The sequence below is a fragment of the Actinia tenebrosa genome, unplaced genomic scaffold, assembly GCF_029948245.1.
Source record: "Actinia tenebrosa isolate PJP-AT-01 unplaced genomic scaffold, QUT_ActTen_1.0 PGA_scaffold4__44_contigs__length_22323623, whole genome shotgun sequence".
Lineage (NCBI taxonomy): Eukaryota > Metazoa > Cnidaria > Anthozoa > Actiniaria > Actiniidae > Actinia > Actinia tenebrosa.
The window spans coordinates 21466409-21491122 of NW_028292581.1; the positions used below are offsets into that span (position 1 = coordinate 21466409).

At 37.8% G+C, this 24714-nt stretch overlaps 3 protein-coding genes and 1 long non-coding RNA gene across 5 annotated transcripts in view; 1 reads left to right on the forward strand and 3 right to left on the reverse strand.

Moving 5' to 3' along the window:
* Positions 1 to 397: 397 nt before the first annotated feature.
* Positions 398 to 4816, reverse strand: LOC148907471 (uncharacterized). Its single transcript, XM_089036986.1, has 7 exons — positions 4769 to 4816; positions 4346 to 4631; positions 3838 to 4081; positions 3480 to 3672; positions 2921 to 3270; positions 1863 to 2835; positions 398 to 1744 (listed from the first exon to the last, which is right to left on the reverse strand). Exons 2-7 carry the CDS (start codon positions 4377 to 4379, stop codon positions 509 to 511), a joined length of 3030 nt encoding a protein of 1009 aa, XP_088893112.1. The 5' UTR covers positions 4380 to 4631; positions 4769 to 4816; the 3' UTR covers positions 398 to 508.
* A 1215-nt stretch (positions 4817 to 6031) lies between these two features.
* LOC116303255 (uncharacterized) lies at positions 6032 to 14225 on the forward strand. The gene is made up of 8 exons (XM_031712766.2): positions 6032 to 6344; positions 7371 to 7475; positions 8030 to 8104; positions 9385 to 9531; positions 9863 to 9991; positions 10732 to 11522; positions 12104 to 12275; positions 12679 to 14225. Exons 1-8 carry the CDS (start codon positions 6138 to 6140, stop codon positions 12889 to 12891), a joined length of 1839 nt encoding a protein of 612 aa, XP_031568626.2. The 5' UTR covers positions 6032 to 6137; the 3' UTR covers positions 12892 to 14225.
* Positions 11985 to 15205, reverse strand: LOC148907472 (uncharacterized). Its single transcript, XR_016121173.1, has 2 exons — positions 14808 to 15205; positions 11985 to 13231 (listed from the first exon to the last, which is right to left on the reverse strand). It is a non-coding gene; the product is annotated as an uncharacterized LOC148907472 (long non-coding RNA).
* Positions 15206 to 16493: 1288 nt separating this feature from the next.
* Positions 16494 to 24714, reverse strand: part of LOC116303250 (protein kinase C iota type) — a 34321-nt gene continuing 26100 nt past the window's right edge. For both annotated transcript variants that reach the window (XM_089037124.1, XM_089037127.1), the window contains 6 exons: positions 23892 to 23979; positions 22496 to 22621; positions 21919 to 21998; positions 20943 to 21032; positions 20203 to 20318; positions 16494 to 19843 (listed from right to left, as the gene is read on the reverse strand). In XM_089037124.1, the coding sequence (XP_088893250.1) occupies positions 19756 to 19843; positions 20203 to 20318; positions 20943 to 21032; positions 21919 to 21998; positions 22496 to 22621; positions 23892 to 23979 (588 nt within the window). In that variant the 3' untranslated portion in view covers positions 16494 to 19755. The remainder of the gene's footprint in view (positions 19844 to 20202; positions 20319 to 20942; positions 21033 to 21918; positions 21999 to 22495; positions 22622 to 23891; positions 23980 to 24714) is intronic.

The window sequence follows — 24714 nt, forward strand, 5'->3', positions numbered from 1 at the left end:
CCTTCATTCGTGCAATCATATAGTCTGCAAATAACTATTATCTTATTAATCTTAATTTTTTTCTTATCACTTCCGGTGGCGCAATTTTTACTCCAAAAGCTCGTGTGTAGGCTTCTCGAAAACGAGCTCGGGACAGCCTATTTTTCTTTCCAGATTTGGAATCAGCATTAAATTTCAATCCGGAAAATTGAAGTTTTAAAAAAAGTTTAAATCAATTTCCAAAAGTAGGCGATCACGATCGACACCGCTGCAAAACGTCTGCGCATGCGCGAGTTTATATATTTCAAAATGGCGGATGGCGTGCTTCGAATAGGATGCGATCGTTGAAAGAATGGCCAAGAAAAACTCTCACCGTGTAAATTTTTCATCGAATTCAATTAAATGGATTGAACCTAACTCTGTGTGAGAGTTTTATTTGTTTGATCATTAGATTTACCGTTCTGAAAGTATTTTTCGAACTCGATGATGTTCGTAAACCTTCGTAAACAGTGTTTTCTGGTCCATACTATTAGACAAAGGAAGCAAAAGTCAAAGAGCAAACGTTAAAGTTGGGACAAATTTGCTGCTTGATGTTGATGAGGAATTCTTCGAGTTTATCCACAGGTGCCATTCCAACCATGGCTCCAAATACTTGCCCATAATAGTGTGGATGACTGTCCAAAAAATACACGTTGTTGTTTTGACCAACGAAACACACGGTCATCCCGTTCGCTATGATCAACGCTGCCAAGTTTCGTTCTCTAACTAGACGTTGTAGATAGAAGGCAAGGGAACTCTGAGGTACTTGAGGATACACAGAAGTAATAGAAAGATCCAAGGATTCCTCCAATGTCACAGTGACAGAGGCAATTACAGCTGTTAGATGGTGATTTGCTTCAGCTACACTGAAGAATGGATTGCCTAGGGATTGCGTTACATTGTCATATACCTGGTTCCCTCGAGCAATGGCAGACAACAACAATGATAACCATGTTTGATTCAGATCGGAATTACAAGTCAATTGGAGAGTAGCATAATGTAGTGAGCTAGTGTATTCCTTTGCCATTAACAAGGAGATGAAAGTACAGGCATTAGAAGCATTCCTTCCAAACAGAGTTGCTTGAGACAGCTGTGGTGGTAGAAACCAGAATTTGGAGGTACCAAGCGATGATTTAGCAATCTGAATATTAACTGCGACTGGATGATGCACAGACTGGGATGTTTGCTGGGAGCTTGCACTGACATTAATTTGTGGTTGCAAAACTGTAAAGGTGTCTAATTCTTGGTCAATGTATGATTCCCAAGCTCTTGAAGAATAGTATTCAGGATCTACTGTTTGGTTGATGTGGATACTATCGTCATCACTGCCATCACCAAAATCATCATCATCTGAATGGTCTTGGGAAGTCGTGTTTGAACTGGATGTTGGTTTAAGGAGGCTTTCATTAAAGGAAGTTGCTAAGTTATTTATTGTAACATCAAGATTTTTAGTGCAGATGGGACATTTCTTTGCAACCAAGTTGAGACATGTTCTGTGGATGGTGTGGAAACATGGAAGTCTTACAGCATCAGCTGTTGAGTCAGTAACATTGCATTCAGTATAGTCACAGACTTTGGTTGCATCTGGGAATGTTGCTGGGGCAGACTTGCAGTGAGTGTAAGCAAATGGGAGAGCCTTTGCGTCGACAGTTGAGTCAAAGGTATGAAGATGGTACATGTATTTCTTGTCATTTGTTTTGCCACTGCTATTTTGATTTTGCTGCACCTGAAACCAATACGTTTTGATAGTTAAGATTCTCAAGTCTCAATTTTTTATATTTATATTTATAACTTACTATATATATAGGGGTTAAAAATGTTTTAAACTCATTAGGTAAACATACCTGTTTTGATTTACCCAAGTTTTTTCCAACTGACTTAATAGTTGAAAGGAGAACCTCTGCAGATTTTCCAGCAACAATACTCATATCTTTTTCAGAACACCCTCTTTTATAAGGTTTCACAAAACTGTTTTGGAAGTTCTGTTCCGACTTTGAAGCTGCCATTGCTGTTGCTTTTGATCTTATTTGCTTTGCATCATTGTATACCTGTACTCGGTCTCTCAGCATACTGTGCCATATCTCAACCTTTTTTTCAGTAATAAGAGTCATCCAAAGTTGTTTCATCTTGTAGTAGCTTGAAAAATAATTTTTATGGTACCATAAATCACTTAGCATTGATATTGTTGATCGATTGTAATGTTTTCTTCTCCAGATTATGAACAAAACCATTAGCCGCAACATTGTCTCAGTGTATTCTTCAAGATCTCCTGACCTAAAAATTAAGGAATAATGGAAAAAACCAAGTGGAATAACTTCTTCAAGTATATGAAGTAGACAAGAATATTCAATATCTTTGCAAAGTTTGAATTTCTGAAGTACTTTTGATCTGATTTTTAACCATCCCAGAAAGACAGCATTGATTAAAATATTGATGCGAAAAGGTTTGGGCTTGTTTGGTAAAACTGATCCAAATATCTTGTGGTATACATTTCCCAACATGAAGTGATACATCTTGATTATGTCTTCTTGAAGATTAAGAAAGACATGAAATGGGCCTTGCTCTGGGATTATTGAAAGAATACTTGGATTATTCGATTGAGCTATCAGCTTCTTTTGATAGAACCATGTTGGCCAGTCTCCAGGAGCCGGCAGTACATATTGCTGAAGGTAGTTATGAAGATGAGGGCATTGACCAAATATATGATGAATGGCTGCTTCATAGTCCTCCATACGTTTCAGAGATTGTTCAAACTCATCTATAAGTATTGTCGTACTCAGAGTGGACAGTTCACTATGTGAAAGCTCAGAATATACCCTAGTAAAATGGAAAATATTACTGTGAATTAAAAATGGCTGATGACGAATGTGTATATTATTCTAATTTATGCTATATATTTTACCTTAATTCTCTTATTTGCTGCTGGCTGTTTTTAGGACTGATTGAAAGTCCTGATGACATTCTTGCAAGAAATGTTTGGTGTCTATCTTTATTAAAGGCATTGAGCAATTCCTTTATATTTGCTACAATTATGCCTCCCCGGCAATTTTTTTCTGTTCCAGACACTTTTACTTGGACACTGCTGTGTTGGCTTCCTCTTTTTAAAGGTAGGTGTACAGCTGGTATATTTTTATGGATGTCCAATAGGCTGCTTGCCATATGTGTGGCAACAGATAGCTTAAGCTCTGATGGAAGCCTGATGGTTAAAATGTTATGGAAATCATCTAGAAGATTCACCATGAGAAATTGTCCCTAGTAGACAAGACAAAAAATATATAATATTCAAATAAAGTTGACTTGCACTTGATGCTTGATTAAATGAGCATCACTTTTTCCTTTCCCTTAGCAGTTCAAGATATTAGGGATTCCACTGCACACTTCTATATGTTTTTTTTTTTTGTTGTTGTTTTATTTTGTTTTTGTTTTTTTCCTTTTTTAATTATTTTTCAGAAAAAAAGTACCTTGATAGCAGCCATTATATGTTGTTGCAGCACTCCTGGGTAGGTGTGGATTAGCTGCTGCTTATGTTGATCAATATTCCTTGGACTGGTGCTAAAGCCAAGGACCCTTCCAGCATTTATGGCAGAACATGAGGCTCCATGCTCTTGGAGAAAAAGGCCTTCATCTTTCTGGAGTGAGCAAGTTTTTTGTGATCTATTGATTCAGAAACAAAAGAAACAGTGTTGCTGAAGTAATAATTAAAATTAAATTCCAAAAAAGGGAAAGTATTATTATCCTTAGATACATATCACAGATATCTAGCTTAAAGCACCATTCCTCAGTCACACAGCTTATCATATGATATTATGAAACCTCTACCTGAAATAGGCAAGTGTGTGCAACAAAACAACAGTTCTTTGTTCTTGGACAGCAGTATATTCCTCACTGAGGCGGGCATCTTCCCTGGATATAGATTTTAAGACCAGATCATACAACCCAGGTGCATGACTTTTTGTAAATTCTCTCATCGACTGTGGACTGTAGAGCGGGGAATCATTGTTGGCTGTGTAGTGGTGGTACAATGCAAGTTGAAAGCATCGCACTAGATCATCAAATGAGCTGTCTGTATTTAAAAATAAAATTGAATTAAATCAGAGCAAGGTTATAGTAACATGGTAGGTAACAAATTTAGTATTCATTTAAGTTTTTAAGCCTTGAATATTTATGAAATTGCTTATACATTTTGTATCTACTGATCCCATTGTTTAAATTATAGTGCAAAAAGAGTGGTTTTTCAAAATAAAAATCCTTTTTTTCATTCAATTAACCATTCAAGGTGGTTAAGTTTATTATAATAGATATATGAAAACAAAAAATTAAAAATTACCAACAGTGTTTTCTTTTTCCAGTGCATCATTCATTTTTTCCCAGGTGTCTCTGTCAATCACTACTTTTCCTCTTGAAGTTTTAACTTTATCAAGTTGTTGGTGCTGAAGTTCAATTCCACATATTTCTGATAGAGCATTGAGTCTTGTAAAAAGGTTCGAAAATTGGTTTTTGGTTTCTTTGAGTTTCTCTGTTTTAGGTGAGGTAGTGTCAATAACTGAAGGTGAACTGCAGTCCACCAAGTTTTTATGGAGGTGTAAAATGGGCGATCCAGTAAACTGCCATATCTGTAAAGATAGGTCAATCATAAATTCCTGAACATGAAAAACTTGAAAATTGTTAGCCCAGCAATGAGGTTTCCCTTTTATGAAAAAAATAGTAATAAAAAAAGGAGAAACGTTTTCAAAACATGTTTAGGAGTCACCTTTTTTAGCTGAAGTGGACTTGATAATACTTCGGAGGTTTTCCCAGCTTGGGCTTCGTTTTCTTTGTCACACTAAGAAACAAGACGTTTATTTTCGTTCATGTCCCTTATTATAACAAAAAATTAATATAAAACATTTTCCATTTAGGATTAATTACTGCTTGACGTTCGTACTTATTTTAGAAGGTGGAAAAATGCTAAGCAAATCAGAAACATGCACTTTATGAAAAACTTGCACCTTGACCTTTGACTGTAAACAAAGAACCGAAACGTTCAGGAGAAATTAGAATTTTAAACGATAACAAAAATACCAAAGCTACAGTTTTCCTTAGGGAAAAGGTAAACAAAAACTTAAAACATGTGTCTGCTGCTACAAACTGACAAAAATGTTAAAGAGAGAGACTGCAATTCAATTCCAAAAGCTTCAAAGAATGAGAAAGAGTAGAGTTGTTTTGTTTTACTTACTTCTTTTGCTCGCGCTGCCGATGCGTATAGCTGGTGGTTTTTAAAGTCTTCGTCTGCTGTTTGTTTGCATGAATTGCACCAGCGAGTTCCTGGACAATACCCTTGTATGCTTGATCCAACATCATCAAATACAGCGTAAAATCTTTGTGGTATTTTGTTCGCATTTAGTCTTGAGTTCTTGAAATAGTCTTGTTTTGGACAAGCACATCGTAGGTTTTCCCTCCGTGCGACATCCCAATGGTACCGACAAAGCCGGGAATTTATCGGCAACCGTGTTACCCTACTTATCTCCGAATTCACCGTGTACAGTCTGCCTTGGCAAGCCCTTCCTGTTCTAGTTTTTTCAGCCCTCATGCATATACCAGTCTTGTTTGAACCATGTATTAAGACTACCACTCGTAAAAACAACAACACGAAAGTAGCGATAGCAGTACTCGACGGCACGCGACCCACTTTACCCTTCATTTTCACCTTTGGTGCAAACGTAAAACTATGTGGTGCAAAAAGTATGTTATTGTAAATATGACACTCTAGCTACTCTGAGAATTTCTCGCTCGGCTTTGCTTTATTCGCTTCGGCTTTTTGAATTTCGCGCTATGGCAGCAAGGTTTGTTTACAAAACAAATAATATTTTAGCGCATGCGCATTGCGTTTTGCAGCGGTGTCGGCGATCACCTTAAAATCCCTCGCTTCAGTCTCCCTCCGCGGCCGGAAGCGAACGAGCTCTAACTTCGAGGGGAAATAATACCGACAGGAAGTGAAGAAAATTTTTAATAATAATGAACAACGTGCATGATTTAGCATATTTCGAAAAGAGTGCAGCTAATAGTATCCCCAGGGAGCGAGCTAAACAGTAATATTTGATCTCGGCTTAACCTTGTGGTTAAAATACATCGTAGAAAGGATGTTTAGGAAGAAAAAGAACAAAAAGCGTGATGAAGCCGCGAATAATTCGAGAAATTTGGCCAAGAAAGGTTCTTCGTCGCCTCCGGCGCAAGATTCGACCGACGATCTCGATGATAGTACAGACGGTTTTGACGAAAATGGTTTTGTCGGTCTTCAACCGATCGAGAGTGATGGTACTCTACTTGGTCCCAGACAGAAATGCAAGGTATATATATAATGACTATAAAAACTTCATTGACGTCTTACCTAAAGATGTTTTACCTAAAAATTAATGTCAAAGACAAACTAGATTCCTTTGCAATTTGTTTATTCAAGCTTATTGAAAAGATAATTTTTTTTTTACGAATTGGAAATCTCATTTTCTTCATATTTATGTGGAGTTAAACATTCCCACACAATAGTTGAACTTTCATTTACATTTTTATAATCAGGTTATTGGCAGTAGCTTGTTAGTTTTAGCACCCTATTGCCTAATAATTCGTGCCTTTGCTCATATGCATGGCCATTTTAATATACTAATAGTATTGTTTATTTGCGATTGCCTCTTTTACTCTGACAAATTGATTTTGAAATTTTTATTCCCATCCATACAATTTCCCATGATCAAAACGCTGTCTAGCAAAAAATAAAATCAGACTCAAGTCCGACCACGAAGACTTAATATTAAACTTACTTATGTTAACGACACATGCTTAATGTGTCACTAGAGACCACTTTAAGATGATTAATATTTTCAAGAACACTTGATTGTGAACAATAAAACCGTACTTGGAAGACAATACTGCATGACGTATTAAGTAACATAAGTTTTGTGATCATGTCTCTAGGCAAGTTCTTAATGATTTGATAGTTTGAACTTTAAGAATAAGCTAGAAAAATCGCTACTACCCACACAATAATATGCATATGAATGACACACAGAAACATGATGTATGCACGTTTTATGTTCCCTATATTTATACACTCCCTACACCTCCCCTTCTAGAACCAGCCACAAAATGTGTAGGATATATTATTCTGACATGTATGGTTGTGAACATCATGGAATACGTACAGCAACCATCAAGTCAAGTCTCTGGCTAGCTCATTTAGTAGGTTTTGGCAACCTGGATTTAAAATTTCACGCAGTTAAGGCTGAGTCGCAGATACATTTAACTGTATAAGATCCTGGCTTACATGTAAATAATGAAATAATCAAGATTATAAATTTCCTAATGTTCTTTAATAATAGTATGTTGGGACCTTTGCCATCATAACTGGTACTGATGGTCATAAGACGTTAAAGACTCACCAGGAAAGAACAAGTTATATGAAATATCACCTCAGTGAATATAGGGTAGGTATATTCAGGGACAGATCCAGGAATTTTAGAAGCGAGGTGACTATTAAGAAAGCATTCCCAGGAATTTGGGGAAAATAGGGGTCACTGTTACTAACAATATACTTAGAAATTTTAGCCCCTGATATGAGCTTCCCATGCCAAGTGATGAGGTAAAAACTAGCTTTGCAGGTTCTAAATTGACTAGAAGTATGCCAATCAACTTTACAAAAGGCCAAGTGCTTTGCTAGTCATTCCAATGAAGAGTGATATTCCCACTACACTTGACAGCCATTTTCCAGGAGAAATGTATAGGCTGTCAGGGTAGTGAGAATATTTATTGCTATCTGTCCGTCACAAATTTGATTGACCGTAGCCAAAATGCCAGACATCTGAAGTGGTTTAGGTCGCAGAAACATAAAATGTTCTGTAATTCTCCTAACCCCCTGGTTGCAGAAGTCCATTTTCCTCTCTTCCCAAGATTTTATAGTATCTAATTTGCATTAGTGCGATATGATTCAAGTGCTTTTAATGAATTATGTTTCTAAGCTATTCATTTTCTTGGTCATCAGCACAAGTCCAATGGAGTAGATGTGGTTTTGCAGACCTCTTCAGATGGAATCAAAGTTTTAAGTTCTGATTCAAAGGCATGCACTTGAGAATAAGTAACAAAAAATCTTACAGTGCAGCACATCTAACAGTGGCCACCCAACTTATTTTTTACTAATGTCGTTGAATTCTTGAATCAAAGAGTTTCATCAACTTAGAAGATGTTTTACGAAAGAGTCCAGTGCTAGCCTTTAATTTGAAGGGACTAAAATAGGTATCACCTATGCAAATTCCTAGCCATTTATTTTATTTTTTTGCCACAGAGTATGGAATAATTATTTAATTAAATATTTGCAGTCACACTGAGTGATTTCACTTGAAAATGCACAAATTCTTGCTGTCTTATTGAATTGGCTAACTGGTACAAAAATAAGTTGGGTGCATGGCCATGGTTAGGCACGTACGTTGCACTGTAACAACATGCTTTTCTTGTTGTTAGACAATCATATGCTAAGTGAACTATAAACAAAAAATTGCATGATCTTCTCGTACAATTTGGAATTAATAGACACTCGTAGTGTATTCGCCTAAAGGCTCGTGCAATTGCAAGAACTTTCAAAACATTACTCGTGTCTATTAATTTCCTTATAATACACTCAACAAAATTACTCGACTCTGATTGGTCGACAGGAGTACAATTATAGCGTTAATTGTACTCCGTAAATAAGATTTTAAAGCCGTAAGAACTAATCTTCTTAATGCATTTCAGTTGCGTGATGGACTGAAAATCGGCTGCCAAATAGACAAAGATGAACGATCAAATTGTACTCGAAATCATGCGATTTCCTATACAAATACCCATATCAGACCTTTTTTTAATTTGAGTGTTGTTTGTTGTTCAGATATGGGTGTGGCATCAGAGTGCAGGGCCCAGTTGTACGAAGGGTGGATAGTACTTAATCTTATCCAGTGAATAAATTTATTAAATAACAAGATTGACATATTTCCTGGATAAGGATTTATCCACGTATATTGCTCTATTCAATCTTCATATAACTGGCCCGGAACTAAAAATAATGGTCAGTCATTTGACAATGTCTGGGAAAAAATGTCTTTGAAACTTGTCTGATCAAATCTTTGCCTTTACTTGCTGGGCATTTTGCTTAAGGTTTATATAGTATCGTATCTGATCTTCCTCAAGAGAGGATTATTTTCCATATTATTGCTTGCATATAATGCTCTTATGTGGAGAAAGCAGGATGAGGCCAAGGGGTGGTGTAATAAGCCACAGCCACCCCACCCCTTTCAGGTTTAAAGAAACATATTATATATTTTTGGGGTTATGATTTTTTTGTCAATCCTTTTTTTTTCATTGCAGAGAGTCAGAATGGCATATCCTTTGCAGAGAATTACCTTTGCAACATGTGATCCAGATTTCAAGCTTTATGCATTCATGACAAATAGTCCTACCCCCATGGGTGTGGCAGTCCATGGCCACGTCTTCGTAGGTCGGTCTTCAACACAGGTGGGTGGTTTCATCACCATATTATGTATTAATACTACATATATTTAATACACTACATACATCTCAGTGTCATGTGTTAATAGAGTTGTTTGTTTCTCTCCTATGTTTTGAGGGTCTTTCTTCTCATTCTCCAGTTTTCCTCCCTCCTCAAAAATCAACTTTTAAATTCTAATTCGATATTTGGACTTTCACCTAATTTAGAGCCTAGCTCTGTCGTGATTGCTTCACCCTGTGATTGAACAGCTATAGCTTAGTAGATTAAACAAAAAAATAGAATATGCAATGAGCTGCGCCCAGAACATTAAAATCAAAAACGTTGTCTTTTTATCAGGTGCAAGAATTAACGGCAATGATCGGAAGAGCCTTCAAATTAGCATTCGCTTCAGCAAAACTACAGAAGAATCCTAGATATAACACAGGTGACCTGGTGTCCTGTCCACATAAACCAGCAAGAAGATGGGTAAGGTGGCTGAATGATGCCATATAGCTAATTTGTAGGTTGAACATGTACTAATGGTAACATTTGCTGAAGCCACACATCTTTGACAGAGCTCCAATGTCATCGAAACCCAGAGCGCATGTTCTTCTTGGTCAGCACTGAGCACTCCCTTCTTGGTGCTTTCCAAGAGAAACAGAGGTTCTGGGGATAGAATGACAGGAGCTCCTAAAAATATGTCACGTTTTTGTATGGCACTCTATATTGATGCAATGGTTAAAGAGCTGCAAAGTATTGATAACAAAGCAGGAGTCACTATTTAGGGGAGCACTGGTGGTGCCTGCTGCTAATGCATTGCCTCTCACCAATGCAACCAGAGTTCCATTCACGGGCTCGGTGTCACATGTATCTAGAGTTGTTTGTTGGTTCTCTCCTGTAATTTGAGGGTCCAATGTAGCATTGTAACTTAGTCACAACTTCCTGCAACTTACACTTGCTCTAAGCCAAGCTCTTGGAGACTCGCAGAGTCATAAGCCAAGCAAGTGAAAAAAAAAAGCAAAATTCGCATTAAGCATGCATGTTCCTGGTTGGGCTGCCTGGCTTTATTCAGTGAGCAAGAACTAATAATTATATGTCAGGAGAGGATGGACTTTGCGAAAGTCTACATGCAACCCGTGCTCTGCATCTTTCTTGTGGCACATTTGTATTACACACTCCGACATTGATGCAACCAACAGTTCATACTTGTATATTTTCTTTCCCAGGCAAAACATGAAGCAGTTAGAGGTCATGACCTTTCAGAACACGCAGAACAAGCCAAGGGCAGGAAAAGAGATTTGAAAGTAAAACGCACTATTAGTCCCGTCACTGAAACAGATAGCAGTCCAGCTTTGGAGAAAAGTAAAATAGGGAAGGGTGGTTGGAGGGGTGGTAACTCCAGTACTCCATCCCCCCACGAGAGATTAAAAGAATATTCAGTGATGACATCATCTGTGTTTCCAAATGATGATGTCTCTGATAGCATTTTATCCATGTCCATTTCAAGTTCCAGTAGTACGGTATCTGAAAGATCATACATGACAGAAAATAGTGAAACAAGAACCATCGTATCAGAAACACATGTTACGAGACAGTTTGAATCTCAGTCATCCTCAGTTAACTCTACACCACTACCTTATTCACCACATAGAGTATCAAAGCCTAGGACTCCACCTGAACGGAAGTCTGAAGGGGGTCAGTCTCCACTGACTAGTATCCCAGGACCTCCTTTACCTCCACGGAGTACAAAACCAAAACGACCTGTCACTCAATATGTTATGGATGATCCAGCCCCTGAGAGTAATGAGGCTATTGCTGCTGTCCCAGATGAGGCATCAGGTGTGATAAAGGATCGAAATATTAACATGGGAAATACCAGTGGTGATGAGGAACAGGAGGGGGCAGAAGACACATATGCTGAGGCATACAGCAATGGTACGACAAGTGAAAACATTGAGTCAGCTGACCGGCTTACTACACATCAAGATGCTTATTGGTACATGCCTGGTATTCCAAGGTTCGTAGGCAAGTCAGGGATGTAGGCAGGGCCCCTTTCCCCCCCTTCATGGTAACAAAATGGTGTCTTTTTAAATTTATGTATATTTATTTGGAACAAATTTTATGTACCAATCAGTGAAAGCCTATTGAAACACAATAAACTTGAAACGCAATGCCAGCACTTGGCACCCCACCCCCCTTCCAAACATCCTGGCTACTACCCAGCAAGTCGATATATCATCACTGTTACAATAGACCTTATTTGTTGTGTAAAATGTTTTCCCATTTCAGACCATGTGTCATTCCTTTGTTTTACGGTTGTGCATGAGAAGACACATGAATATGGATACAACTGATAAGAATCTTATTCTCTAAGGAATGATGTGATATGAAATGGGAAAGCTTTGCATAACAAAAATAAGTTCATTCAGGCATTGTTATTACCGACTACTATTTCCATTTCATTATTGTCGTTTTAGAATACTTTGCAGAGTCATCTTTATTATTAACATTTCCATTATCCCACCTTAACATTTTTCAATTTTTATACAGACATACTGTATTTTGTGCCATGACATATTTGAATCTTTTTATTCACAGGGAATTCATCATGGACATGCTGCAGACCTCTGAAGAAGGGTCATTTTTTGTCCGCAACAGCCAGAGCCGGAAAGGTTGCCATGCTCTTACTGTTCGTGTTCCAACAGATTTCCAGCCTGAAGGATATGGAAACTACCTCATCACTCCTGTTCCTGAGGGTGTTAAGCTAGAGGTATGTCTGACATTGTAGAAACTTTCCACATCATTGCACCAGCAGTCAACCTCTCTTCCTCACTCATGATGTCCTTGCTGTTCAGTCTTATAAGGACAACACCAATTTACTCCTCTGTGGGATAGTTCTGCCAGTCCATGTTATTCTTGAGAGCCTTAAAATGTACCCCTGCACCAATATAATCACTGTACACCATATGCTATGGTAAATGCAAGAACAGTGTCCAAGATGCTCTGTCGACAGGCTGTCATCCAATGTCAGTCAGCTGTCACCTGACTAACACTTCAGTGACAAATGATGGCCAACAGATGGCTGTCAGTTTGCCGACAAGCAGCTGACAGTCAGTTGACAGGGCATCTGGAACACTGATCTCATTTGCATTTTTGTATCTTGCGCATTTCAGGGCTTCACCAAAGCATTCCCTGACATAATATCCCTTATTGAGTATTATTCACAACATGCTGATGGACTTCCATGTAAGCTACTGCTGGCAGGATCTGAAGCACCAAGTGACAATAGTGAAGAAGAAGATTACACAGCTGACTTTGAACCTGTTGATCCAGACTACCACATGCTTTCTGACTTTCAATCCATGATGGAAGAATTGAAGCAATGACAGGAAATTGCAAACCTTATTTCAGAATGTAATATATACCTATTTAGAAATAGGTTGTTGGGGCCAAAGGAGAACAAACCATCGCCTTTGCTTTTGACAATGCTTTTTTGAAATATGTATATATACACAAGGTGAATTTGGTTTCGTTTTTTTATATACTGTACCTGTCCGGTTGAAACAGGCTTGGTTAAAAAGTGAGGCAGCTTCATAGTGCTATATATTAAGTACAGTTAAGTAGATCTACAACAAGACTACTCCATAAACAGTACATCAACCTTATCAAATTGCCGATTCATTTGAACATGTTCCAACAAGTGAACACAGTTTTGATGGTGACATCCTAACGAATTAAAAAAATTACTATGTCAATAATTAATGCTTAGGGTTAGGGATATGAATTATTGCCGCTTATAAGAAGCAAATCTATAATAATACACCTTTTGCTGTTCATTAACAGAAAATGTACATTCATTTGTGCCAATAGTTGTATCAATAACGTGTAATGTACTTTCATCAACACCACAAGTAACATCATTAGCGCGGATCAACTTTCAATAACGACAATTGAATATGCGTGTACATTCATAGGCATCAATGGACAATCAATAGCGCGTTTGTACATTCATATGCGCGGAATGTATTTTCTTGTGCGCGAAATTCAACTTCAATAACACCAAATGACAAACAATTGCATTTATGGACAATCATTTACCCAAAAGTGAAAATTCATTAGTGCTATTAGCATAATCATTGACAATCTATAACGCGCTTGGACAATCATGAGGGTCAACGTTATATTCTATAGCGTGGTTCGACAAACATTTGCATGATTCGAATAAACAATAAGAGAAATAAAACAATCATTAGCGTTTTTTTTTTTTTAATCACTTTAATACATATAAAAAACTCAGGAAACTGCCTCCATAATAGTGGCTGCGTAGGAGAATAGCAATTAGCTCACTTAAAGCAGCAATTAAAGCCGACATCAGCCGTCCAGAGATCCAACAACATACGAACTATTGGGCTGAGGCAAGACGACAAGGGATTGCTCTAGGTCTCTACAGAAAGCAGTTGCTAATGCAAGGGTTCCAGAGAAATGTGGCAACCATCACTATCCCTAAATGTGATCAGTGGTTCAGATATATGCAAACGTATTTGCCACGATGTGTAAATGGCGAAGAAATTGAAGGCTAAAATAGTTTTTTAAAAAATCGCTAATGATTGTTTTATTTCTCTTATTGTTCATTCGAATCATGCAAATGTTTGTCGAACCACGCTATAGAATATAACGTTGACCCTCATGATTGTCCAAGCGCGTTATAGATTGTCAATGATTATGCTAATAGCACTAATGAATTTTCACTTTTGGGTAAATGATTGTCCATAAATGCAATTGTTTGTCATTTGGTGTTATTGAAGTTGAATTTCGCGCACAAGAAAATACATTCCGCGCATATGAATGTACAAACGCGCTATTGATTGTCCATTGATGCCTATGAATGTACACGCATATTCAATTGTCGTTATTGAAAGTTGATCCGCGCTAATGATGTTACTTGTGGTGTTGATGAAAGTACATTACACGTTATTGATACAACTATTGGCACAAATGAATGTACATTTTCTGTTAATGAACAGCAAAAGGTGTATATTCAGTGGTTTTTGGACCTCAGGGTTGATCAATAACCTTTATCATTCTATTTATTCCCGTATTGTAAGATATTGAATCCCAAACCATTTGTGAAATATTACACCGAATTGCTCAAACAATGTCAATATATAAAATAAAAAATAACAAAATCAATTATCATAGCAATTAATTACTTTTTGGACATCTATCGAATTTGTTAACCAAAAATATGATCAAGTGAAAATTAATCATCACTTGAGTACTTTATTGTCAAGATAGTACATACCTTGGACCTTGGTGTTACTTATGACTTGTTTTTTTAGGGGGGTGGTGGAGGTGCTTGGAAAGGATAAGAGCATAAACCTGATACTTCGGGTAGACAACAAGCAAACACAGAAGTTCTTCAACATTTCCTGACAAACACTAAGAAGTTCTCCATAGGAGGCTAACAATCCTTGAGCTGAACTAAGTCTAGCCACAGCTTATACAAGGAACATTGTATTATAATTAATTGGAATTTAGTGTGTTTGAAATTTTGGTATGGACTAGGGGGAAAAACCTTGAATCAAGGGATGGAGAGACCCAATAAAGTGCACTGCCAGGTGATGTTGAACCCAAGTCCCCAGATACTGCCAGGTGATGTTGAACCCAAGTCCCCAGATACCCTGGGTTCCAGAGGGATTTTTTCTACGGATTTACTGACTGAGAGTGGCGAGACCAGTAAATCAAATCCGTGGAAAAAATCCCTCTGGAACATCACCAGGGTAGACCCCAGAGAGTTGAATTCTCTATTGGTACTGGTACTAATCTGGGGTTGAAAAAGTTCCTGCAACTTCTGGGGGATGAAAATCTTTTTGATCTTAATATTTTCTTTTTCTTTTTCCTCATAAATAACAACAACCAAGAACTACTGACGTAAAAAATAGCATGGTTTACTTTGCAAAATGGAACTCATAGAGTGCATTTAGTAAAAGCGTGAAACTTTACTAATACTAAATTGTACTATTTTGTACAAATTAGTAATTAGTAAATTTAGTGTGCACGTGCAATCAATGAACCGCGATTGTGCGAATAATCAAGTCGAGCGCAGTCGAGCGCGTTTTAGAAACGCTTGTGTACAAAAAGCAACGAAACCACTAGGTATGATTACTTTTGTGATACTGAATGTCGTGTACATTTATTGACGTTTACAGCCAGCCAGAGTATTTGTAAGGTGAGCGAGCTGTAATAGAGTAAGTAGCACTTATTCTTCTAGTGTGCCAAACCATTTCACTTGCGGTTATTTTAGCTTTAGATGTGTCTCGTGTCTTGATTTTGCAGCAGCGCGAAGGAATAGAAAGTTTAAAACCATTTCACTTGCGTATTGTGGTTATTTTAGCTTTAGGTGTGTCTCTTGTCTTGATTTTGCAGCAGCGCGAGAGAATAAAGGCTTTAAAACCATTTCACTTGCGTATTGTGGTTATTTTAGCTTTAGGTGTGTCTCTTGTCTTGATTTTGCAGCAGCTCGAAAAGGAATAAAGGCTTTAAAACCATTTCATTTGCGTATTGTGGTTATTTTAGCTTTAGGTGTGTCTCTTGTCTTGATTTTGCAGCAGTGTGAGAGAATAAAGGCTTTAAAACCATTTCACTTGCGTATTGTGTTTATTTTAGCTTTAGGTGTGTCTTTTGTCTTGATTTTGCAGCAGCGCGAGAGAATAAAGGCTTTAAAACCATTTCACTTGCGTTTTGTGGTTATTTTAGCTTTAGGTGTGTCTTGTGTCTTGATCTTGCAGCAGCGCGAAGGAATAAAAGCTTTCAAACCATTTCACTTGCGTTTTGTGGTTATTTTAGCTTTAGATGTGTCTTGTGTCTTGATCTTGCAGCAGCGCGAAGGAATAAAAGCTTTCAAACCATTTCACTTGCGTTTTGTGGTTATTTTAGCTTTAGATGTGTCTCTTGTTTTGATTTTGCAAAAACTTTCAAACCATTTCACTTGTGTATTGTGTTATTTTTTATTCGACGCACGTGCGCATTTGCTCTTCACGCTTCAACTAATTTTTAACAAAATAGTACTAAATTGTACTATTTAGCAATTAGAGTTTCACGCTTTTATTAAAAGCACTCTAATTACAGAAATGTACAAACTGGTAATCATAGCAAACAAAGTTAGTCATATAAGTGATGAATGATCACTGAGCCACAACAAAATCAATCCTGCAGCTCTGGTGGAACCTGTTAGCCACTAGTTAACTCTAAGATGTAATTTGTATTGGTGCAATGTTTTCCATTACAGAGCATGTCATTCCCTAGAGTATCATTTCTTTGAGGTTTTATGGTTGTCAATGAGAAGACACATGAATATGGATACAACTCGAGCAAAGAATCTCATTCTCTAGGGAATGATGTGGTCTCAAATGCAGAACATTGCATAAGGCAAATTTAAGGAACAACAAGGAACTGTGCTTCTTTTTTTCCAGCCAGTCTCTGCTTGGCTCCCAAGGGGGTGAGAGAAGGGGGTATTTTGATTAATTTAACCTTCATCCCTCTAGCTAGTATGACATATTTTTTAACATTCAAAGTTCAGAGGGTAAACCACCATTCGTAAAGCATACTGTTAGTATTTCATTAACTAAATGTTTCAATTTGACAAAAAAGGGTTAAAATACTTGATTTTCGATCTATGCTACCAACAATTCTTCAACTCAGTAACTATTTAGTGTAAATATTATTTGAAATATATAAAACATTCTTTGTTCATGCCTACAATAAATTGCATAGCTATGAATGATCATTAATAATAACTAATAATATCTATCCCTTCCTAATTCTAACTTGTATTCAGAAAATTGCTTCTCCTTAGACAATAAAAACTACTTTGAATCAAAGGAAAATATTTAATAAAAAAGTTAATTTTTCAAATTTATACATCTAACATAGACCCCTTGCAAAGATATTATTGATTGTAGAGTGCTATTATGTTGAGATTGCATGACAATGAGGACAGACTCCCCAGAGGCAGAACAAACTATACAAATTTGATGAGTTTAATCCCCAGGGTTTACCGGCATTTGCATTGACAGCAGTCTATTGCAAAGTGCACGTCGCGATTTTTGTCTGGGGTGGCCGCGTAGCAATGCAAACGCCGGTAATCAAACCTGAGGTAAGAGGCAGGTGGACTACAACCATGATACAAAATACTAGAGATCAGACAAGCTTTACCTCCCTCTGGCCTCACCTTTGGTAAATACCGATCATGGACATCATTATCACAATCAAGAGGGTTTGCAAGTGGCCTATTATAGCATGGCTTAAGCAGTCATAATCCCAAGGTCGAGAGAAAAACTGGGTCCAGTTGGCATTGCAGTGCATTTTGGGGCTGTTTGGGGACAAAATAAATGCCATCTTGGTAACCTGCCTCTGAAACGGCCCGCAATGCACTGCAATGCCCTGCAATGCAACTTGACCCTGTTTTTTTTCTTGACCTCGAAATTGCTAATTCCAGTTAAAGAGCATCAGCATCTTGTAACTTACTGAAAATCTCAATTTTATAGCGAAATGGGCTTTACACAGAAGCTTTTAAAAAAGATAAGAACGTTTTGCGTTTGATCCTGCAAACAGCTTAACGTTTTTTTCAGTTATTCAAAGGAATGCTTGTTCTAGTTGCTATCTATGTAGTGAGTCCTAATCCTACCTGTATCTTGGCCTACTTCAACTATTGTAAATAGGTTGCCATTAATATTATTCTTTCCAGTCTGTATGGAATTCTTATCCATTGAACGGCAAGTTTCCAATGTTTATGGATGATTGAGCATGGAGGAAATTGTTTGCCCTTCACCAACGGCTAGAAATGAGATTCATTCAGCTGATTGTTACCAAGCAATAACGGAAAGGAATGATGGTAATATGAATGCATGGCAACTAGACTTACTGTAAAGTCAATGGTTGTCATGTTACACCCAAATGTTTGAAATTACCGCAATGAGACACGCATTTCTTGCAATCCTTGACAAATCATTATAAGCAAGGATGATATGAAGTAGTATTAGTCACACTTTATAATGCCAGTCAACTCCATTTGGACCATCAAAATCATGTATCTTCTTACTAAGGCCTGTTTGCATGAAGGTGAGGTGTCCCCACTTGTAGGGCTAACACGTTAGTTTTTAGTTGTTTTTGTTGTTGTCTCTTAGAAATGAAAAAAAAAACCTCTCTAGAACCAGGGTCACCCTAACTTCATGTAAATGTGGTTTAAATATTAAGAAAACTTGTGGCACAAGCCTACAGAATAGAAATAGGTAGCAAAGGCTGTTGAACATCAGACCTGTAAGCACAGCTAACAGGAGTCTGACTAAAGACTTACCAAGGCCACCTGACTCTGAACATCAGCTACATCTACTAGTATTTGACTGCTTTCATTTTGTACATATAAATACTACCCTACAAGATTAAGCTATTTCAATACTGATTTGATTCATTTGATTCCAGTTAATTTTGTATTAGACTTAACGTTAATGTTTTTCCATTTCATAGGAAATGTCTTCGTTCAATTGTTATGTTTCTTTAAAGAGAAAGGATTGAGAAGATCGAATAATATATTATTTGACCTTTTTACCTTGGGCATATTTTTCCCCATTACAGATCACTTGTCATTCCCTACAGTAGCATTTCTTTGTTTAATGGTTGCACATGACCAGATTCATGCAAGAGAATATAAACTACTTAGTCCATATTTTATTGATTCATGAATATACAGCTATTTTGGAAAACGTTGGTGAAAGTTTTGTTACATGTTGCATATTACAAGAAATTTTCCCAAACTGTGTCTGCACGTTTTTCCGAAGTATTTCCTTTTATGCTAAGTTTATTATTTACATATGACTATATTTAATATATTTCAATCTTCGTAAGCAAGATGCAACAAAACTTCACCAACGTTTTTCAAAATAACTGTAGACACAACTGAAACAAAGAATCTTATTTTCAAATGACATGTGGTCTGAAATGGGGAAAACATTGACCAAGCTATTAAAGAGGAACCATACAATACAATACAGTCTATTGATTCTTGCAAAAGGGTTTTTCAGGTGTGTTCAGAATAGTCCTACATCAAGCCAAGACTGTATGTTCTTGTTGACATATTTAAGTGAAATGAAGAAACATTAGGCCAGAGTAAAAGGGTTGCTATGGCTACTAACCCGTGCCTTGATGTGTGTACTACACTATGTGCAAAGGTAGTTATGATCCTAATACTTCAACTACACAGTATCTTCTGCTGACATGAGGAGAGGATTGATGTATTCAAAGCCTTCAAATTCTGTTTGGTCAATGTTCTCCAGCGTTTTTCTATAACGAAAAAAGTAAAAACTATTAACTAAAGAGAACTAGGAAAAAGGCATAAAAACCCAAGTTAATTCTAGGCTGCATAGCAGCGCTTTGTGTGCGGGGGGAGGGGGGGGGGGGGAAGTGAAAGGGAGGGAGACGGAGGAGAAAGGATGTTAGCCTCTTACACAGCTGTTCTTAGCATCTGTCATGCAACTTTTCCTGAAACGTTGGCTGACAGACCCTAAGTGGGACGGCTGCGTAGGAGGTTCCGGCACTGTGTTAGCTTTGATTAAGTCTTGAACAGAGCTGGATTGCACGTATGCGGGTGCACTCACACGTATAACAAAATAATACGTTTAAGCAAGAGCCTTGTAACTTACGGATCATCTGGCGTGAATTGAACGTCTTCATTAGTAAACTGAGGGTCAAAGTTCTCAAGACCGTAAGGATCTTCCTTTCGTGGTTTAAAGGGTGGAGTTACTTGACGGGCTTCTAGCTGTTAATTGAACGTTATTAAGATAGAATCGTAATTAGATTAGTTGAAATTTGTGCTAATGCAATTTTGTCTACAGCTATTTTAAAAAGGTTGGCGAAGGCTTTATTGCATGTTGCATGGTACATACCAAGCCCCAAATGCACTGGGAGATGTGAATCTAATCTGCAAAGGTCACAATGATATGAAATTTTCCTAAACTTTGTCCACTTTTTCCCCGGCATGATCTATCTTCTATCTTCTATCTTTCTGTCATTTACATATGAATATGATACATTTCAAGCTTGGTAAGCAACGAGCAAGATGCGACATGCAAGATGCAACAAGAAACATGCTACAAAACCTTCACCAACCTTTTTCGAAATAGCTGTATATCACGCTAAAAACACGTGCCATGCTATGTCATTCCGTGACCCTGATGGCTGCGTGTCCCAGTTTAGCAGACGCTTTCACAGACCAATTGTAATTGGCTTTAAGGGTAAATAAACTTCGTATTATGGTAAAAACCATGGCACACGGGATGGTCCAGGTAGGAGAATTAACGACATTTGTTCAACCAATCGCAGTATGCAACTAAACAGAAATATCGGAGAAGGCCCCCTGTACCTGATGGCATTCAGAACCTACCTGTTCCCAGTTGACGGTCCTGAAGAACACATGGGACGTGATATCAGCAAATCCAGTCTGCGGGTGACATCCTAGTCTCTCAATAGGGTTCTGTAAACAATATAAACAACCAATCAGCATTAACACCAAGATATAGTATACAAACTAGAGTGGGCAACGCTGTGTTAGGAATCCACTAAATACAACCAATAAGTATTACGACGCCTTCCAATCATACGCGTGAAATCGCACAATTTTATGTCTCAACAAAAAAGGTTTTGGTGGACGTCAATCAAATAGTTTCCATAACAATGTCGGAAAATGCAAAGTTTTCAAGAGCACATTTCTATGGGATGTTGTGAAAACGCCTTGATTGACGACTTACAAAACTAAGTCTGTCTCATCAGCAAATTGTACGATTATCGCGCGTGTGAAGCGGAAGCGCTGTAAACGTGGCTTCCCGGCCCGGGCGCGGCTTAGGGAAACAACTCCCGCATGCCGTTGTGTTTCTTATATTTTACTGCCAAAGTTTTGTATCGCGATTCTCCTATCGCGCGGTAACTCTGAGCCGACGATACGGGTTTACATTGGCGGCTCTCTCCGGATCAAACTCATAGAAGAATCGCGATACTTCGGGATAGTGCTGCAACAACAACAACCTGCCCAATCAAAATTTCGGGAGGTAATATGGGGAACAAATACATTTAACTAATCGCGCAACATTGTTGCGAAGTCAGAAGCCAAGCGATTGCTGTTTGATACCGTTTCGCGCAATATTTTTGTGTAGTTATAGATGCCGAGCTGAGCTGTTCTTCCATTTCATACAAAATGGAATCAAGTTGGCTTAAAATTTTACTTCTTAGCAAAAGAATATGCTCTGTGCGCGGGGAGTGTGGTAATAAGATAATCATTTACATTTAAATTTAATCTTTTATTACCGCACAACTAGAGAAATATCAATAAACTGCGGCTCCAAAGTAAATAGAAATCTTTATACCTTGTTGAGATATCCTTTGAGTATCGACGCAGCCTTCACTGATAATGATCGTGGGATTCGAATAGGTTTCTCCAAAATAACTGTTAATAAAAATGAAACAATGCGTTAACGATTGGAGTATCTAAAAAGTTTTTTTTGTGCCATCAAACTTTATTGATCAGATGGCTCTAGAACAGTTCCAAATTACAGCTGTGTTTCTTGATTACAGACGTATTTACTCAGGGTTAGCCTCGTATCTGAGTCTAAATATTCACAAATACCAAAAGTAAAGTAAAGAATGCACAACTTCAACAATACAAACACTTTGAAACTCGAGGGACCTTCACTGGAACACATGAATATTCTGCATAAAGTCGAGGGTAACCCTGAGCCAGAGAACTCAAAACTGTTTTCATTTTACGTTAAACGTGACATTCTCTTTCATGTGAATGTAGTCTTTTTTATTTTAAGGTTGTGACTTCTGGTGTTTGTAGCAAAATGTTAAGAATTACATCAAAAGGAATGCCATTCCGTGCCATAACGGTACCATGCGCCACGGGTTCTCCGAAAAAATATACTGTTCATATATTCTACTTACCTTGAAAAAGATAATCCTCGGTATTTTGATCCGGATTATCAGCACTGCCTACGATATCAAACGGTGATCTTCCCGCCAACATTTCATACAATAAAACACCCAGCGCCCACCAGTCTACGCTGAAACCTGTAAGAGATAGAGGAGAACAGTAAATACAGACACCTCTCTATTTAAAGGATGGACCATTAGCTAAGTGGAAGGCGAGTTAAGTGTGAGCTAAGTGGAAGGGGGAGTTGCGGGAATTAATGCTTGCACGATATTTATTTTTTTGTAAAAACCCCTGCACGCAATTTGCGTGTGTTTGGTTAATATTTCTTTTCTGAAAGGAAAGGCTGCGCAATATTGTTTTCGTAGCTGAAGTTTTTGCTCGATATTTTTGGGAGATAAACGTACCCCCCCCCCCCAAACCCCCTCCTCACTTATCTAATGGTCCGTCCCTAAGGGGACACCATACATTAAACGGACAGCTAGTTGCAACAGCGAGGCCCCATAATATTCTTCCCAATGTTCTACTCAGTGGACTTCTTCATTAAGTGGACTTCTTCATTAAGCGGACAAGGCAAGGTAACGAACGGGTGTCCGCAGAATAGAGGTAGCATTGCACACAGCTAAGGGGACACCATTCATTAACCGGACAGCTAGTTGCGCCAGACAGGCCCCATTATATTCTTTCCAATGTTCTACTCAGTGGACTTCTTCATTAAGCGGACAAGGCAAGGTAACAAACGGGTGTCCTCAGAATAGAGGTACCATTGCGCACAGCTGAAAGTTCAGATAATATCTAACGGAACTGATAGGCGCCAATTTTGGGAGTAATCTTTATAGTATTATGGACTTCGTGGGTCTATTTGTCTACTGAATATATATAAAATAATGCTTAAAGGGACAATTGGATGAAAACGCCCCAAAGTCCGAATAATTGAAGTATTCGAGAATAATATGACTCAATTATAATTATGAAAATCAGATTAGTGAAAATGTTAGCCTGGGGGCCACTCGTTGTTGAGATATTTTGGGTTAAAAGTGAAAAGGACAATGGGTTGAGTAAATGACGTCACTTACTCACAATTTAGATGCTGAATAAAATTGATAATTTTTTCCCGCCACTTTTGACTGTGAAGAAAACATGTTACTTGGCTACTATCTGGGCCATACAGATAAGTTTAAACAAGTTTCAAGTCATTTCCAATGTTTATTGATTTTCATCCAAGTGCCCCTTTAATAATGAATGATTTACTCTTGAATTAAGTGCCAGACTTGCACACACACACACACTTTGCTCGCAAAGAGAGAAAGAATGCTCAAGTAAGAGTGGCAAAATACACAAGGACTGAAAGGATATAAGATGCTTCCCTTGCTGGCTTATGTGAGGCTAAGGGAAGCCGTCATTACTCACCATAGTCTTCTCCTCTGAGTATTTCTGGTGCGATGTAGTTTGGTGTACCACAGAATGTACTTGTTGAATCTCCTGGTCGAAGACCCTCCTATAACAACAACACATACATTTAGTATCGATTCGAATGAACAATAAGAGAAATAAAACAATCATTAGTGATTTAAAAAAAAACTATTTTAGCCTTCAATTTCTTCGCCATTTATACATCGTGGCAAATACGTTTGCATATTTATATCTGAACCACTGATCACATTTAGCGATAGTGATGGTTGCCACATTTCTCTGGAACCCTTCCATTAGCAACTGCTTTCTGTAGAGACCTAGAGCAATCCCTTGTCGTCTTGCCTCAGCCCAATAGTTCGTATGTTGTTGGATCTCTGGACGGCTGATGTCGGCTTTAATTGCTGCTTTAAGTGAGCTAATTGCTATTCTCCTACGCAGCCACTATTATGGAGGCAGTTTCCTGAGTTTTTTATATGTATTAAAGTGATTAAAAAAAAAAAAACGCTAATGATTGTTTTATTTCTCTTATTGTTTATTCGAATCATGCAAATGTTTGTCGAACCACGCTATAGAATATAACGTTGACCCTCATGATTGTCCAAGCGCGTTATAGATTGTCAATGATTATGCTAATAGCACTAATGAATTTTCACTTTTGGGTAAATGATTGTCCATAAATGCAATTGTTTGTCATTTGGTGTTATTGAAGTTGAATTTCGCGCACAAGAAAATACATTCCGCGCATATGAATGTACAAACGCGCTATTGATTGTCCATTGATGCCTATGAATGTACACGCATATTCAATTGTCGTTATTGA

What these genes read in the sequence shown, in the direction of transcription:
- LOC148907471 (XM_089036986.1), bottom strand. Translation starts at nt 4,379, where the DNA reads ATGAATGATGCACTGGAAAAAGAAAACACTGTTG. An exon ending in CACACACTTGCCTATTTCAG is followed by an intron (nt 3,673 to 3,837) that starts GTAGAGGTTTCA and finishes CTGAATCAATAG; the next exon opens with ATCACAAAAAACTTGCTCAC. An exon ending in ACTTGGGTAAATCAAAACAG is followed by an intron (nt 1,745 to 1,862) that starts GTATGTTTACCT and finishes TATTGGTTTCAG; the next exon opens with GTGCAGCAAAATCAAAATAG.
- LOC116303255 (XM_031712766.2), top strand. Translation starts at nt 6,138, where the DNA reads ATGTTTAGGAAGAAAAAGAACAAAAAGCGTGATGAAGCCGCGAATAAT. An exon ending in GTCCCAGACAGAAATGCAAG is followed by an intron (nt 6,345 to 7,370) that starts GTATATATATAA and finishes CTTTAATAATAG; the next exon opens with TATGTTGGGACCTTTGCCAT. An exon ending in TAGGTCGGTCTTCAACACAG is followed by an intron (nt 9,532 to 9,862) that starts GTGGGTGGTTTC and finishes TCTTTTTATCAG; the next exon opens with GTGCAAGAATTAACGGCAAT.